General features: G+C 32.8%; 1 protein-coding gene across 3 annotated transcripts in view; it reads left to right on the top strand.

Annotated features, from left to right (window-relative positions):
• The window catches only part of NTRK2 (neurotrophic receptor tyrosine kinase 2), a 380,358-nt gene that overhangs the window by 35,954 nt on the left and 327,545 nt on the right, over positions 1-16,859 (top strand). For all 3 annotated transcript variants that reach the window (XM_049770641.1, XM_049770643.1, XM_049770642.1), the window contains 4 exons: positions 1,789-2,091; positions 10,069-10,107; positions 12,772-12,857; positions 15,603-15,702. In XM_049770641.1, the coding sequence (XP_049626598.1) occupies positions 1,789-2,091; positions 10,069-10,107; positions 12,772-12,857; positions 15,603-15,702 (528 nt within the window). The remainder of the gene's footprint in view (positions 1-1,788; positions 2,092-10,068; positions 10,108-12,771; positions 12,858-15,602; positions 15,703-16,859) is intronic.

Genomic DNA, 16,859 nt, shown 5'->3' with positions numbered 1-16,859 from the left:
TCTCTACACTATTGTGCCCTTTGTGTTTGTAACACAGTCCTATTAACATATTTATCTATATGTATGTTCCTTAATTGGGTTTGTAACTACAAACCCTCCTAAGTTGTGTTTCAATTGAATTTTTATATATGCTATCATATATTTAAACTATTCTACTTTACAACAATTTTAGGATGTGTATGAAATGATTGCATTTCAATGATAAAGTGTAAAATTTGTATCCTTATATTATGTAATGTGTTTTTAAGATGAAGTTCCTCCATATATGCAGAGTTCAGAAACTACATACTCATTTCAAAGGAATTTCTCTGATAACTGGAAATCTTTCTACAGACTTTGAAGATGAATTAGGTTATTTTATCAGCTGTGCTTCTTCTGGAATATTCTGGGAGCATTTATATGAGTAAAACTGGGATGTATATCAATTTAAATGTACTCAAATTCATCATATTTTTTGATTACACTAAATGTCTTTAAGGTTTCCTTGGTATGAAAAATTGACCTTATATTTTAATATAAATAGTAGAAGGAATAAGTGATAAAGGATATTAACAATTAAAATACTATTGCAGTGATCCCTTGCAAAGTGTGCTTGTTCGGAGTTTGAAAATTTCCCCTTTGCACAATGAATTTATACAACTAAGATAATGTTTCTGAAAGGGAGAGGCTACTGGATTATGCATCAATACTTGATGATTCTTTTTCCAGCTCTCCCTGCCTCAGTAACTTTGACCAATTTACTTAACCTTACTGGACTTGGGTTCATTCATTGGATAAATGATGCTTTTAGATCTTGAAGGTCTTTTCCAGTCCTCAATTTTATAATTGTCAAAGTTATACTAAATAAAAATAAACAATGCTGGAAAATTATAAATTTTTTTCATTCAGGATAAGTGCCCTCTTTCTGATTATTAAGTTGATATTGTTTGTTTCTGCCAAAGCATAAGTGCTTTATACTTCGTTAAGATCATCAATGTGTTTGACTAGGTTCAAATAAGATCTTTAAATGCTGGGCCCGGAGAGATAGCACAGTGGCGTTTGCCTTGCAAGCAGCCGATCCAGGACCAAAGGTGGTTGGTTCGAATCCCGGTGTCCCATATGGTCCCCCGTGCCTGCCAGGAGCTATTTCTGAGCAGACAGCCAGGAGTAACTCCTAAGCATCGCCAGGTGTGACCCAAACAAACAAACAAACAAACAAAAAGATTTTAAATACTGATGTTGAAAGAATAAACAATTGCCATCTGAAATCATAGCAAATAGTGAATTGTACTAAAAATTAACGTTCTAATTTTAAATAGCATTTGATAATATCAATCAATGACAAGTACCAATTATCGTACTTTATAACAATCAATACTAGTAACAGTAGTAACAATATTTGTTATATTGATCTGTTGGATTTGTTTTATATAAGTTGTGAGATCATGATTTCAGGCATGATTTGCAAAGTCATTTGTATTATTTAGTGAAGCACTGTAAATTTATACCAAGAGCATAATTTTTTTTTCAAAGCAAAGTTTACCTAAAGTGAATCTTGTCCACTGTTTAGACCTGGTTCTCATACTAAACAGATTTGAAAAGTACTTATGAATTATGGGTAAAACTGGGAAAAGAGTTTTTCTGAAACTCTCTACAGGACGTTAAATTAGTTCTGATTCCAGAATTCCTGGTTATGCTTTATTAAACCAAATAATAAGTGGATAAAATCCCTTATCAATGTACAAATCTGAAGATGGAAAGAATTCTGAGCTTTCTGATGCTATTAACTTTCTTTTTATTTCAATTTAGTTGCTCCAACTATCACATTTATCGAATCTCCAACTTCAGACCACCACTGGTGCATTCCATTCACTGTGAAAGGCAACCCCAAGCCAGCACTTCAGTGGTTCTACAAAGGGGCAATATTGAATGAATCCAAATACATCTGTACTAAAATCCATGTTACCAATCATACGGAATACCATGGCTGCCTCCAGCTGGATAATCCTACTCATGTGAACAATGGGAACTACATGTTAGTAGCCAAGAATGAATATGGAAAGGATGAAAAAGAGATTTTTGCTCACTTCATGCAAGGACCTGGTCATGAAGGTACTTTTATATTGGGGCAAAGGATTGGTCATATCACTTAATTGTTGACAAAAGCATGTGAATAGTAAATTATTCCAAACCTAGTAGGTGATGGGTCTTTAATTCTCGAGTGTTTATATTCCATGTGTCTTTTCTGGGATATGAGGTGAAAGCAGCATTTATTGGCATCACTTAAAGCACTTGTAAGCTACACATGACACATAATGAGTGCAAGAGACAGTAAGAAACTTAGAAGGAATCTTAATATTATAGATTAAGAATGCCTAGACATTAAAGAAGGAGGCAAGATAGTTTTATAGAATACTTGCCTTACATACAATTGACCTAGTTTGGATCCCTGGCACTCTATATGTTACCCTGAGCTCTGCCAGAAATTATCCACGAGTGAAGAGCAAGGTGTACGCACTGAATATTACCAGGTTGTGGTACCATCCCTTCCACAAAACAAACAATAATAATAACAGGAGCCAAGTTAATAAATGACAATCTCTAAGAGAAGACTCATCTGATAGGGAGTCTTTAAAATACATACTTGACTCTATAGGACTGGAGAAATGCCTTGGATTGTGCATTTGCAATAAGTTCCCAAATGGTATTGGTGCTGCAAGTCCTTGAGTTATGCTATGAATAGTGACAGCCATTCATGTCAGTCTTGTAGAGCATGGGGCAGCTACTAGAAAACTGGTTAGACATCCATCAAATGTACCTCAGTGACTCCCCGAGGATATGAACTGTAATAAATAATAAATAGACTAATTGGAGATTTAGGTTTGACATTTAGATTTGACAAAAAGCAAAATGACTCCAGGAGATATCACCCAGATTTATAGAGGCTATGGGTAAGTGAGTGGAAAGCAGGGCAGGCATGCAATATGGGATGTTCAGGTCAGCTGAGGATGCTTCAAAGATTCTCTGTATCCTATTCAGCTTACAGACCAAAAATAAGACTTGTCTAAGATGAAATTGATCCATTCTGTGTCTCTTGTTAGAATTTAATCCTACATAGAAAAAAATGCCCTTCCTGGAAACTAAAATGTGCAGGAAGACAAAGTGGTGATTAGAGGTAGTGAGAGTATCTCTTTTGAAATGGATTTTAAAATAGAAATTAATGGCAAAGAAATTAATTATCATGAGAAATAAACCTGAAGTCTTTGCCTTCTGATCAAACAATTCATGTTTTAATAATTTCCAATCATATATTTCTATGTTTGTACTTATTACTCGTGTGATAAGTGTGTGGATTAAGAAAGCAGACCTATCCAAGGTATCTGATATTAAAATGCCCATTTTAAAGCTTTTAAAGGTTTAAAGCTTTCGGTTTAAAGCTTTCAGGTTCACATATTGCCCATTCATTCAGGAGGAATGTCACAGCTCCTAAGTGCTGAAGCAGTAGGAGTTAGTGGTTTATGCTTCCTAACTCAGGAGCAGTTGTCTCCTATGCAAAATGTACATTAGGAACAAATGACAAATATTGGAAGTTTTCACCACAACTTATCATTTTGTTATTTTATCAAAAACTTCTACACATTTGAAAAAACTAGAGAACTCCGAAGTACTGAGAGAGAGCTCCCAAACTGGCAAATCTAGATTTATTGTGCTCAGGCTAGTGAATGTAGGAAAGAAAAGTTTTCCCAGTGTCATATGTTGGGAACATGTAAAGCCCCCTTATTTGTCAGCTCTTTAGGTTATTTGTCAGGTCTTTCTTCTTTACTTAGGAGTTGAAAAAACAGAAATGCCCTACCTGATTTTCTATTTTAAATAACCAGAAGAGTATGATTTAGCCATGGACTAATACTGTTCATAATAATTAAGATTTATACTGTAATAACTCTGCATGTCTCAAGAGTACTAATGTTAATTCAAGAGTACTAATGTTAACTCATAATTATGAAATAAAGTTCTTGAGTTGCTAAAGCCAATGTTATCAGCTACCAACATTTTTATAGAAGATTCTGCTTCTATAGACTAAGGATGAAGCAATCCATACCTGTGTAGCATATTACTCATTTGATAAGATATAAAACCCAGTCATCTGAACTATGCTTTTGGCCCTGAGTTGAGCCTACCATTATTAAAGGGATAGGGTAAGGATGTGCAAATAAAAAGATTGATTCTCACAAAAAAAGTACTGTAGAAATAGCCAGGATTTTTGATTAGCAAAGAATAATCATTTTGCTATTACCTTATGATTTAGAATTCTTTAAGATATATTTTCAAGACCACATAAAACATATTACAAATAGAATAAAAAGAAAATCCCTTTTAAAAAAAGAGTATTAGAGAGAGACTGAAAGCTTAAAGGAATGCAAAAAAGATGTGTCTACTGCCTCTTTTAGTATTTTTTAAATTTTTACAGCAGGGTGAAATGTAAACCCTACTGTCAGAATATCAATTTTTCACGTTTCTTTTTAATATGTGTTACAAATGTGTTTTTCTTTTAATTTTAGAATCTTGCAGTTAAAGTTATAAATATTCACTCTGAAGATTTTCATAAAGTTATAAGATTTACTCATGAGATTAGAAGATGGAAGCTAAAAGCCCTAACATTAAATTTTTCAACAAGAATTATGAGGATGAAGTGCTTTGGTTTGATACTTTGGAGGAAATATGATTTTATCTTCCTTGGCTAAAGCTTAAATTCCAAAGAGTCTGTCTCCTGGAAGTATCAAATGTCATGCTTCACACAGAACTGTGCCAGAGTGCACATATAATTGCAGTGTGGCTCTGTTATTCTGTCTATAGGTAACCCATCAAGCAGGCCTCAGAACTAGTTAATACAGGGATTAATAGTTAACTGGTTTAATACATTTTTAACCAACTTTGTTCTTGCATGAACCTCATTGACAATAATTAAGGAGATATAAACATGATAGTCTACACATGATTAGGTGGCATTGCTTACTGAGAACACTGATTTATATACAGTTCATGATTAAGTGACATGTGGCAGTAAAAGTGAAGATAGCAAATGAAGATGCACCAAAAACTTTTAGAAAATTAAGTTTAGACATAAACAAGTAGGCATTCATGCTTGGAGCTCCTCTTTTAGTTAAAAAGATTGCATTTATGCTCTTGAGTGAGCTGTAGGCAAGAAAATTGTCTGGTCTTTATGAGAATAATAGGAGTTATAGGAAGCCCATTTTTCACTTTTTTTTAACATGAAGCATTATGTGTTAATGTCACTCCTGCTACCTAAATCTCATATTTTTTACTTGAAATGAGCTACTGGTAGAGTATTCAAGAAAGCTTTACAGTTTTTAAATCTACATTGCAAACCTTGGTTCTCAGCTCAGATGCTTCACCCACTCATTTTCATTCACTCTTCTCATCAAATCCCCCTCTCCAGTCCAAAGCCATTTGGTAACAATTTTTGCCCTTTTCATTCAACATCTATCCCCATGGTTTTCTATGTTTACTAAAGGGATGATGGTATGTAATACAAGTTTTTAATGTATGTAAGAGGAGAAAGAAAATACTTAAAAACAGCAGAACATTAAAAATATTTGACCAACTGCAAACATGTTTTAATCATGGGGCTTAAATAAATATATTATAATTTAAAAGTAAAGTATTAAAAATAACTAGCAACTTCAAATCCAGAAATATTAATAAAAGTCTTCAAAAAGTAAAAGAAAAAATTTGACCATTGCCAGAGTCCATAAAGGAAGTAGTGATTATTTTACTTTCCTGCCACTTAATACAACGTTAGTAAACACCGTCTTAGTGGAAGGGTAGACATCACAAGGGACATTCACAGAGAAGTTGTTAGAAACAAAAATTCTGTGCTTAATACTCTGGAGGGACTAAACTAATGTGATCCAGCTTTTTTTTTTTTTATAAACTTTGAATCTGAATGTTTTTTCAATATGCTAGACTTTTGTACATTCAATGCCATTTGTTTCAATGGTGAATAGAACTTCACCATAGAAATAGTATATATATATATATGTATATATATATATATATATACTCTATATATATACATATATATAGAGAGAGTATTATATAGTCTACAGAGCATAGTATATTAGAGAGGAAAATTATCCTTTATTTTCTATCCCCCATTGTCTCTCTGCTTGTTATACAATATTGCCCTAAATATGATTATTACTGTCAATGAAATAATAGTAATAGTACTTCTCAAATCTCTGTGAAAACAAAGTTGAGACATGATCTAAAGGTTTTGTTGATAAATTTGGTAGGAAAGTCATATATTAAAATGAAATCTGGTAAATTATATGTTTTTCAGAATATAATGAACCTATTTGTTTCAATCCCATTTCAAAAGTAATTTTTCTATACCTTGCATTTTCTGTATCAATTTAATTGGATTAGCATTCTTAAACTTTTCTGGAGTTTTTATGAGTAACTTGATCACTCACATCAACTTTTTTTTTTCCAAAGCTATCAGAGATTTCTATGGCAGGGGTGTTTATTATGCCCCTTACAATGTGTGTCTTACAGAGATTGTATGTATTTATGACTTGTCTTACCTATAGAAAGTGAGGTGCCTGTCAGGGTGGTAGGCAGGGGGTGAAGGATGGGATGGTTTATAGGATACAGGATGTTGGAATATGGAAGCACTGATGATGAGAGATGACAATAGTGGTAGGGTTATTAAAATATTATATTAATATTATATTAAGAACTTAAATTAAGAAATTCATAAATCAATATTCTCTAACTAAATTTAACTATTTTTCAGTATGTATTTTATATAGATCTTCCCCCAAAGCCTCAGTACTTTTATTCTACAGGATTGTCTGATATTAGCAGCTGGTAGAGTATAGGTCCATCCCTTATACAGGAATACTGGGGACTTGAGGACAAATAAGGATTAATTTTGGTGCAGAAAAACTCATATCTGAAGAAAATCTGCAGTCTTGGACAAATGATAAGGGTTTATCTACAACTATCCAAATTTTTAAAATTAAATTCAGTATCTGAGGAATTCCCTCTGTCTTGGATTTCCATGCTATAGCATAGCAAGTCAAGCTCTCTACTCGCTGTACTATTACTCTTTCCCCAAACCACCATTACTTAAATCCTTTCCTTTACATAAGAAAATATCTTGTGAACTTTGTGCTGGGACTCACTGTTGTTTTATTCACCTAATTACCTCTTAGACTGCACAATAGCTTTCCAAACACTTCTCAAGACACAGCCTCTGTCTTCTGTAAATCATACTAACATTACATATAAAAATTCTGCTATCCGGGGCCGGGCGGTGGCGCTGGAGGTAAGGTGCCTGCCTTACCTGCGCTAGCCTAGGAGACGGACCGCGGTTCGATCCCCCGGCGTCCCATATGGTCCCCCAAGCCAGGAGCGACTTCTGAGCGCATAGCCAGGAGTAACCCCTGAGCGTCACCGGGTGTGGCCCAAAAACCAAAAAAAAAAAAAAAAAAAAAAATTCTGCTATCCAAATGGTTTGATATGAAGTTTGTGATAATAAAATTTAAAATGTAATTGAGATTTACTGGAATCAATATCTTTACACAGAGTGACACAAAGGTCATCACATATGTTGTCTTAGTGTATCTTATGCAATTTCAGAAATGTCATAATGTAACCAAATCATGCCACATAATGTATAGAAAGTTAAATATGCATGGCATTGTGATGCATCCCAAATATTTAATTAAGTTTTCACCTGCCAACATAAAATTCTTAAATCTAAAGAACAGAATGGTGGTTCCCAGAAGAAAGGGTTTGGTTTTGAGTCAAGTGTGCAAATTGTACCACCATACATGGTAGTACATGGAAATTAGATTCTTTTGGTGATGATTATTAAAGTATTTAAAGTTATTAAGTACTAAAAACAGTATTAATACAGTATTGAGTATGAATACTCATACTAGTAGCCAAAAAAGAACTAGTAGCCAAAAAAGGAAAGACAAATAGAAATTCAAAAGATAGAGAAAAGGAGAGAGATAATGAGAGAGAGAACAAACTTGTTTTAGTTCAATTATGTTGAATTTCTGATTTGTCCATTAGGGTCACTATAATTTGGTTCTTTATTTAGACTAACCTTGATTGTTAGTGAGCATAACATCAGAAAATTGACTCATGTCTCAACGTTAAATGGCACTTTTTGTTAAGAGTTCAAAAATAAAATGAGAACTGAACAAGATTTATGATTAATAAGTTTTGCTTTCTCGGGTTTGACAACTAGCATGCCTGGCCTGTAGTCGGTCTTATGACAGTATCTTTATGGGTAGAGACGCCCTGTATCTCTTAGGCCAAAGGAATTTCCTTTCTAATTTCCCCAAGATTTACTGCACCTATGTAAAAAAAAAAAGTAGCCACATCTGCCCCCCTTTTTTTTCTTTCAATTTTATTTATAGCTTCTAGATAGAGGCTCCTGCCTTTTTTTATAGAACCATAGAACATGAATCCTCTTGTTCTACCTTATATTTCTATGTCCTTTTACCAAATTAAGAAAAGAAAAAGATATGGATGGGACCCAGGGGCCATGTGGTCCCAGGTCCATTGAGTGGAAATAAAAAATGGTCAGACCAAAATACCCAAGCCAAAATCAACAACAATAGAATAATTGAATCAAGAGACCCAAACTATAACAAGCAATGCACAAAATGTTACACACATATAGTCCATGGGGTTATGGGTGGAGGTATGGGATGCATACTGGGTACTATAGAGAGGGAGGTCGACATTGGTGGTGCGAATGGCCCTAATTCACTAAAATACAACTGTGAAAGACTGTAATTCACATTGGTTTTATTAAATTAATTTTTAAAAAGTTTTCCTTTCTCACATGGTAAAGACTAAAACAATAGTAAGTAACTTAACAAATTAGTTTTATAATCATTTAAATGCTATATTAATATTTTATTTCCAAGTAGGGTTTCAAATAGACACTCTGCTTAGTTTTGGATGGAAACTTATTAGCAAATGTTTTAGCCACTAGTTCTTACTGATGGTGATTTTTTTAAAAAAATCTAATAATTTTGCAAGTTCTCATGGCAGTGCTTTAAGACAGTGTTCAGATTATCCCAATGACTATAGAATCAGTCCTTAAAATACTTTTAAATTTTTCTCAGACATATTATAGCAATTATAGCATAAGCAGTCTCATTGTAGAAAGCTATTTAATCTTTCTGCTTTATATCTGGGCCATAAAAAAGTTATTATATCCTGAACCTTCCCTTCCCCTGAAGACCATATAGATATATAGTTATAAAAGATATATGATATATAATACATACACTTTATACATCATACAAGGTGAGCAATGACATGTTCGTGGCAAGGTCGCTCAATGCTCTGGATAGAATACATGTTTTTTTATTCAGGAGACATGGGTTTGAATCTCAGTCCCTTCTTATCCCTCAAAGGCATGATGGAATGAAGCACTGACACAGGAGAATCCTCTGAGTATCAGCAGGTTTGAGGCAATACTGCCTCCCAAGATGTTACAAAAGTACCTACAACAAAACATTAAAAAATTAACAAACTTTGATGAAAATAATCTGTCTTTGGGGTAATTTTTAATTTAAAAATTTTTAATTAAAACTAAAATTTTATAATAGAAACAGTAAAGAAAATTAAAGAAAGTGTTATATTCTATAATTCTGAGGGCTTTTTATGTTTGGGGAACCACACCTGGAGATGTTCAGAGCTCAACTTTAGTCATTACTTGGGTCACTTCTGGCTCGGTTTAGGGTTTAAACTGAGGTCAACCACATGCAGGAAAATACCTTAATTCCTCTAGTATCCCTTTAGTCCTCTGAATTCTGATGTTTATTTCCAGCCAAAGTTATTAGTGACTTCTCTTTATAATTTTTAGAAGTGTAGATATTGTGGAACATTTAAAGAAAATAGCATAATTGTATTTAATGATCCTGTAAAAGAATATGTTTGGTTAAATATATTAATTGAATTTATTTTGTTGGTATAAATTAGCAATTTTTTAGTCCAATTGTATGCTTACAAGTTGTTTTGTTTTTTGCTTTTTAGGTGAATACACAAATGAGTCTGAAATATTTTATGACCCAGGTAGCTATCATGTTGTTCTTTATTTTGTAATTTTGAAATTGTTTCTCTAAAATGAAATACACCACTGAAATATGACCTTTAAGCTCTGTTAAATAGTCACATCAAGCATTACATAGGACTAAATTCTATTTCAAAAATTATTCAGTATTGATGGTTGTTCTCCCTTGATAATTTTAGTACCGTAAATAGCTTTTTCCTCTCATACTTTTTCTTGGAAGTAGTAAATCTATTCCTCTGAAAAGACATGTTTCCATAATTGGGAACTAATTACCTGTTTAAAAGATAAAGCTACCAAGAAAAGGGAGGCATATCAGCTTCTACCTATGACAGTAAATCCCATTTAAAATTTATGTTTTTATATGATTAAGGTGTTTGGGTCATGGACAAGAGCCTTCAAAGTTAAGCATTTGATGGGTTGATTAAATTAGCAACTCACTCACCATGTCATGAGTTCTCATCTTTTTTTTTTTTTTTGGTTTTTGGGCCACACCCGGTGACACTCAGCCTATGCACTCAGAAATTGCTCCTGGCTTGGAGATCGAACCGTGGTCTGTCCTAGGTTAGCTCATGCAAGGCAAACACCCTACTGCTTGTGCCACAGCTCCAGCCCCGAGTTCTCATCTTTACACTCTCTTGTGAAAACTTTACTGAAGTCAATTTCTTTCTCATTATAGTGACTAGATAGAGTCAGCAGAGGGGCTAACTATCATGTCCATAGATGGAAGAAAGGAAAAGGGAATAGCTACTGATAGTGTTCCAAAGATGAGAGCATTTTCAGCAACCCTCTTTGTGCCTGAATCTAGATGCAATTGAACCCATTTTGCATTGATTACTGTTGAGAAAGGTATATCAACCTTTGACAAACCAAACCAACCTCTGGGTTTTAAACTATCTTCCTTGGAGGATGCTCTTGAATAAAATAGAAAGAATAAAATAGAACAAATCAAAAGGACCCATATTACCTTTTAAATAAAGATCTCCTTTCCACTTTACTATATTAACTGGATTTTTGGGATACATTTTTAACAGATTTTTCACCATTCATACCCATAATCAGTAAACCTCTGTTTTGGGAAATGCTTAGCTAAAATTCAAATCTTGGTTTAAAATTTAAAATAAATTATGAATCAGGGTGTTAAAACTATACTTATTTATGAAACATTACAAAATTTAATTTTATATTTATGAAAATTGAATTTTTACTTAAAAATGATTCCATGGATGCTATGTGTGTATTTAACGAGCTAATTTTAACTAGAGAATAAATTTTTTCTTGTGTATGTTTAGCTCTAATATCTGATTTGGATATTTTTCTTTACACATGTACACCTTGATTTTATTTCTTTAGTTTTGTCTAAATATTGTGTCAAATTATATAATAGATTACAGTAGTGATTCTACTTTAAAAGTCATATTTTATTTTTTTTTCCAATAACTTGAAGACTCTAAAATTTACCTTTCTATTAGTCTCTTATTCCACTTTGGATCATTGATATAAAATGTAATATTGAACAAAGATACGCTAATGATATAAGTCATTCATATAAGTCATAAGTTCATAGTCATGTATAGAATATAAAGAGAAAGATATTAAAATAGTTCACATCTCAATGATTAAAATAGTTTATTATGAAAATGTAATTTTAAAATTAATAATATATCAACAAAGCAAATGGGTGGCTTTTCTAGTTTCATTCATATTCAAAATATACTTTGTTAATTAAAACATTATTTAACTTGCTTCTTTAAGGCCAACCTGATTGAGAGAAATTTATCTAGGTCTGACAATAAGGTTGTTTGTTCAGTATGGAAATTGAAGGCATCATAATCATTCAAAATAACAAAGACATTTATAAGCAGCATATGAGAATTTCAGTCTTTAATATAATTATGTTAATACAAATTTTTGACTACAAACAAAATAATATTGGTCACTATTCTAATCCATGTAAACTTAAATTGGATCAAAAGTGATTGAAAAGTGATTGAAGAACATAGCCTTCCAATTTCAAGTATGGTGTTTTCTATCAATTGTGAAAACAAAATATTGACAGTCAGAACTTTTCCCAAAAGAGTTCACATGTGAATTGAGCTTCCACATTAATACTGATTCCACATTCCATATTAATTGAATGCTGCATATGCAAATGAAATACAGGTTGCCCTAAGTGTATTTTGGTGATTTCAAGTCTGATGACATCTAGTTACTGTCTTCTTACCAGGTGACTGTTGTCTAGTCAATTAACTTTTTCCTGATATCTTCAGTTGTAAAGCCAGCAATTAGATTTCATCTCTAAATATATTTATAGTTCTACAAATCTGTGTCCTTTAGGCAATTGTTTCTCTTTTGCATTTGCATTAACATTTTCATAAAAAAAGATATGTTGTCTTATCCAAAGACAAACCCAGTCTGATTTAGAAATTGAATAGCAAAAACAATGATGTAAAGACTGGATTGGATAAAAGTTTGGCATGAGCAATCTTAATGTTGAAATGGATTTCGTCCAAGATTCAGTTACTGGTTCTTGCCACCCATGTTGTCAATGGTTTGGAATTTTTGTGATTTGTTGGCTCTGTTCTTGGTCAAACATAGGCCTCATGTTTGTTGGCAGCCCAATGATGACTTTTTGGTTCCTTCTGTCTCCCCTGTTCTAATATAAAAAGATTATGGGACTGCAGCAAATGATATTGGGGACTCCACAAACAGAAGTACGGATAATCCTGATAAAAGAGGTCGTGAACATCTCTCGGTGAGTGGGATAAGTAGCTGTTTCTTACATTGACTCTGGGCATCCCAAATGCTTAAAAATTGGAGGAATTTTTCTGTTTAAATGCATAAACATAGCATCAGAATAGTGATAAAATGCTAATAACCTCTGACATATTTATTTTTTTCTTTGCACATACCTCTAGTTGCTAGTGGTTTTGTTAGAGAAAATTCTTCATAAAGAACTTACCTTCAATTTCTCAGATAAAATACTCAAAATATGCTTTATTCCAATAGTTTTTCCCTTTACACATTTTTGTAATTTCTTCTTCCTTATGAACTGAGGACTAGCTGATATCTACTTATCTCCACTGCAATGGACAGGGATAATCCAGGGTTGAGATATAACAGTCTGTGGGAAGTCTGGCTCACATCTATCTCTGTGTGGTCTGTAGGCTAAAAAAGACTTTTACATTTTTTAACTGACATAAAAAAATAGAATAATAGTTACACATAATGCAACATAAGTATTTTATGACATTGAAATGTAAATAACTATAGATAAGTATAGTATCTATAGATATTGGATTTTCTAGATATTTACTTTTATTTAATTATAAGATAACCCTTTGATATACCCTATTATAATACTCTTAAAAGCTATTTATATATTGCCTATGGCTGTTTTGCAGCCTTCAAATATGAAAAAATATTTACTTTCTTGGCTTTTACAAGGAAAACTTCCACAATTTATGAATGACCAACATGACTTTATCACCCTCTTTTCCTCTGTTTTCTCCCAAATGCAAGGTCCCACTCTATACTGCCTTTCACTATGTGATTGGCAGCTCTACCAAGATAAATATTAATGCTGCCAAAAACAAAAAAAATTCCTCAAAATTTTATTGCCTTAAAACTGTGGCTTTGGGCTAGAGCCATAGTACAGCAAGTAATAGGGCATGTTCTCTTGCATATAGCTGTTCTGGGTTTGATTCCCAGTCCCAGTCCCTTGAGCCCCATCAAAAGTGATCCCTACCTACAGAGTCAAAAAATAAGCCCTGAGCACTGCTAGGTGAGGACAACCCCATCTCCCCAAAACAAAAACAAACAAACAAAAACTCCACAGATATTTTATACTAAGCACTTTAGTACTACTGACACAAATGATTGATTCTCTGTTTGGGAGATAATTGCCCAGGGAAAAATAAATTATACAATATTTATGCTCTTGACCCATTAGTGTTCATAGTACTCTTTCTGCCCCCATTGTGATAATCCCAAAATGCAAAATTTTAGGTGCAGCATTTTCATAATTCAGAGCCTAAGTCTGAGTATGGTTGTTATCTTAAAATGTCTTGTTAAAGTGACAGTGAGACAACTTGCAATCAAATTGACAAGACCTAGTCAATTTTCATATACTTCCTCAAAGAAGACAAAAAGTTAACCTAGCATTCTCTTTCTAGTTTCTTGGATAAAAACAGAAATGCTTGGAAACAATATTAATGATTTTCACAAATGGGGAAAAATACTATCTTGAGAATTATTACACCAGCTTAATTAGCACAATAAAGCTTAATCTAAATTTTGAGTAAGATATATAATAGATATGTAAATTGAGGATGGGCATCAGTAAACTTTCCAATTTAGCTATCCATCTCTTTTGTAAAAATAGTTTTATTGATACACATTGTCCAAAATTATTTCCATATCATACCAATAGACTGTAGTTATAACAAAAGACAATATAGCTCTCTAAAGTATTTTCTACGTAATGTTTGTAGTAAATTTTCCTAATCCTGGATTAGAGAATCAGGCTGTTTAGAAGCAGGATTTTGGACTGTAGCACGAAAAATCATATAGCTCCTCACCTAATCCTAGTATTCATCAATATACATATTGTACAAATATAATTAGTTTAAAACCTTAAAAGCCATTTTTATTAGTCTATTTCATGCATATATAAAAGTGCAAATGTCACAAGTGTGCTACTTCATGGATTCTCACAAACTGACCTCACCCACAAGAGCCCTTCTGTTCCTTCCACCTCAATACACTGTGCTAACAGTGTTTCTCAAACTTTTTGGTGCAATGGTCCCCTTCCAAACTTGTTTCCTGTTTGTAGTCTCCCTGACCTGTTGTTGGCCCTTCTCTTGTCCCAAGGCCTCTTTGTATATGATTTTCACCTTAATCCCCTTAAATATCCTGAAGGCTCAGATGAAAGCCATATGGCCCCAAGTTGAAAAAATGTTATTATAAGGCACCTTATGCCTAAGAGCAGTTGAAATCTAATATTTAAAAAAATATATAAAAAGTTTTTAGCAGAGACAATTATATGAGTTCTAGTACATATTTACTACCTTCAAATATTTGTCAATATTATGCCTTCTTTCTTGTTTTTCTCTCTTGCCTTCTTTCCCTCTCCAGTTAGCTAATAAATAGTAAATGAAGGGAGAGATAGAGATATATGTAATATAGTTATCTTTATTATATTTGTATACATTTATTAGTATTTATTATATTATATTATATTTATTATATGTTATTGATATCTATATTATTTAATCTTCATTTTATATGCTTTAATTTGTTTTCTCATTTATAAGTACTTTATTATAGAGTTATAGAGGATTGAGGATATGCACTTATAGAAAGCTCTTAGAAAAGCAAACTATAAATATAAAAATATGAACTGTTATTATCATCACTATCATCCTGATTGTCTTCCACTCCATGTGGATACAGAGAGCATATTAGCAAGATCATAACTTTCTTCTTTTCCATTCCCTAGGTCTATGCTGTGGTGGTAATTGCATCTGTGGTGGGATTCTGTCTGGTAGTGATGCTCTTTTTGCTGAAATTAGCAAGACACTCCAAGTTTGGCATGAAAGGTAAGAAGGGTTGTATTTATTATTCTTAATATTTGGAATAATTTGGGGGGTTATGAGTAATGTGAATTATCACTAAAGAAGGAAACAGTTATGTTTTGATAACTAGGCCTCAGTTTGAAAAAATAACAACAAAGATATGCTACTACAAATTAAGCCAGAGAAAAATAATGTTTATTTCTCAGCACTATCCACATTCCAATGAAGACTGCTGCCCCAGAATGCATGAATTACTTTTTTTTTCTTCAATCAAGTTGCTAATAATGGTATATACAAGGGGTGCCTGAGCTCTTTTTTTCTTCCACAAAAGCAGGTGTAAGCTAATTATGGAAACATTAATTTTGTGTAGAAAAATCCTTTCTGTTTCTGGTATATCTGACCTATAGTTCTTCTGTGGTATACTTTTGGTTTATTACTTATAACCTTGATTTTTATCTTACATCTTTAAACAATATTAGGAAACAAAGTAATAGTCGTTGATGACCTGATAAAACTGTGTGAATAGAGTTGTATTTTAGTGGGCGTTTTCTCACGCACTATTAAATGTTATAAATATTGTCCACTAATAGATCATCTGTTTCATTAAGAGTACTACAAATTCATATTTAAGTGGATACCTATTCAAATGTTTTTTATAGTCAATAGTCAAAATGGTTTAAAGGTGTGCTCTCTTCAACAGCACATATACAAAATGATTTAAAGGTATTTGCTCTGAAGTTTGCACATATGTGTTGACTGTTATGCTATTTAACTTTTTATAGTTTTATAAATATCTACTGAGGAAAGATGTACAAAATGTCTCATGTTATCTTAGTTGTGCTGGAGAGTCTGGTGGATTATCTAATAGGTATTGTTCACTGCAATTATTATTATTGCTTGTTACTTGGAAAAGATTTTTCATAGTGGTAAGCTGTACAGAATTCACTAGGATTTGTGGAGAATCAGATCTTTCTCTGATGCTTTCACCACACTCCTTGCTAGTACTCTTGACGATGAGTCCTAAATCCAAAGAAATTAGGGATGAATATGGTATAATAGGATGAAAATCTAGCAAAATATAAAACACACAATACTCAACCTGATTCCCCTTTGACCTATTTTTTCCTGACTTTTCTTTAAAAGATAGCTCATTCTTCAGTTCTAAATAATTCTGGTAAAAG

This window comes from Suncus etruscus, chromosome 3 (genome assembly GCF_024139225.1).
Source record: "Suncus etruscus isolate mSunEtr1 chromosome 3, mSunEtr1.pri.cur, whole genome shotgun sequence".
NCBI lineage: Eukaryota > Metazoa > Chordata > Mammalia > Eulipotyphla > Soricidae > Suncus > Suncus etruscus.
The sequence above is the reverse complement of the archived record's forward strand: the minus strand, read 5'-3'. Positions and strand labels throughout refer to the sequence as shown.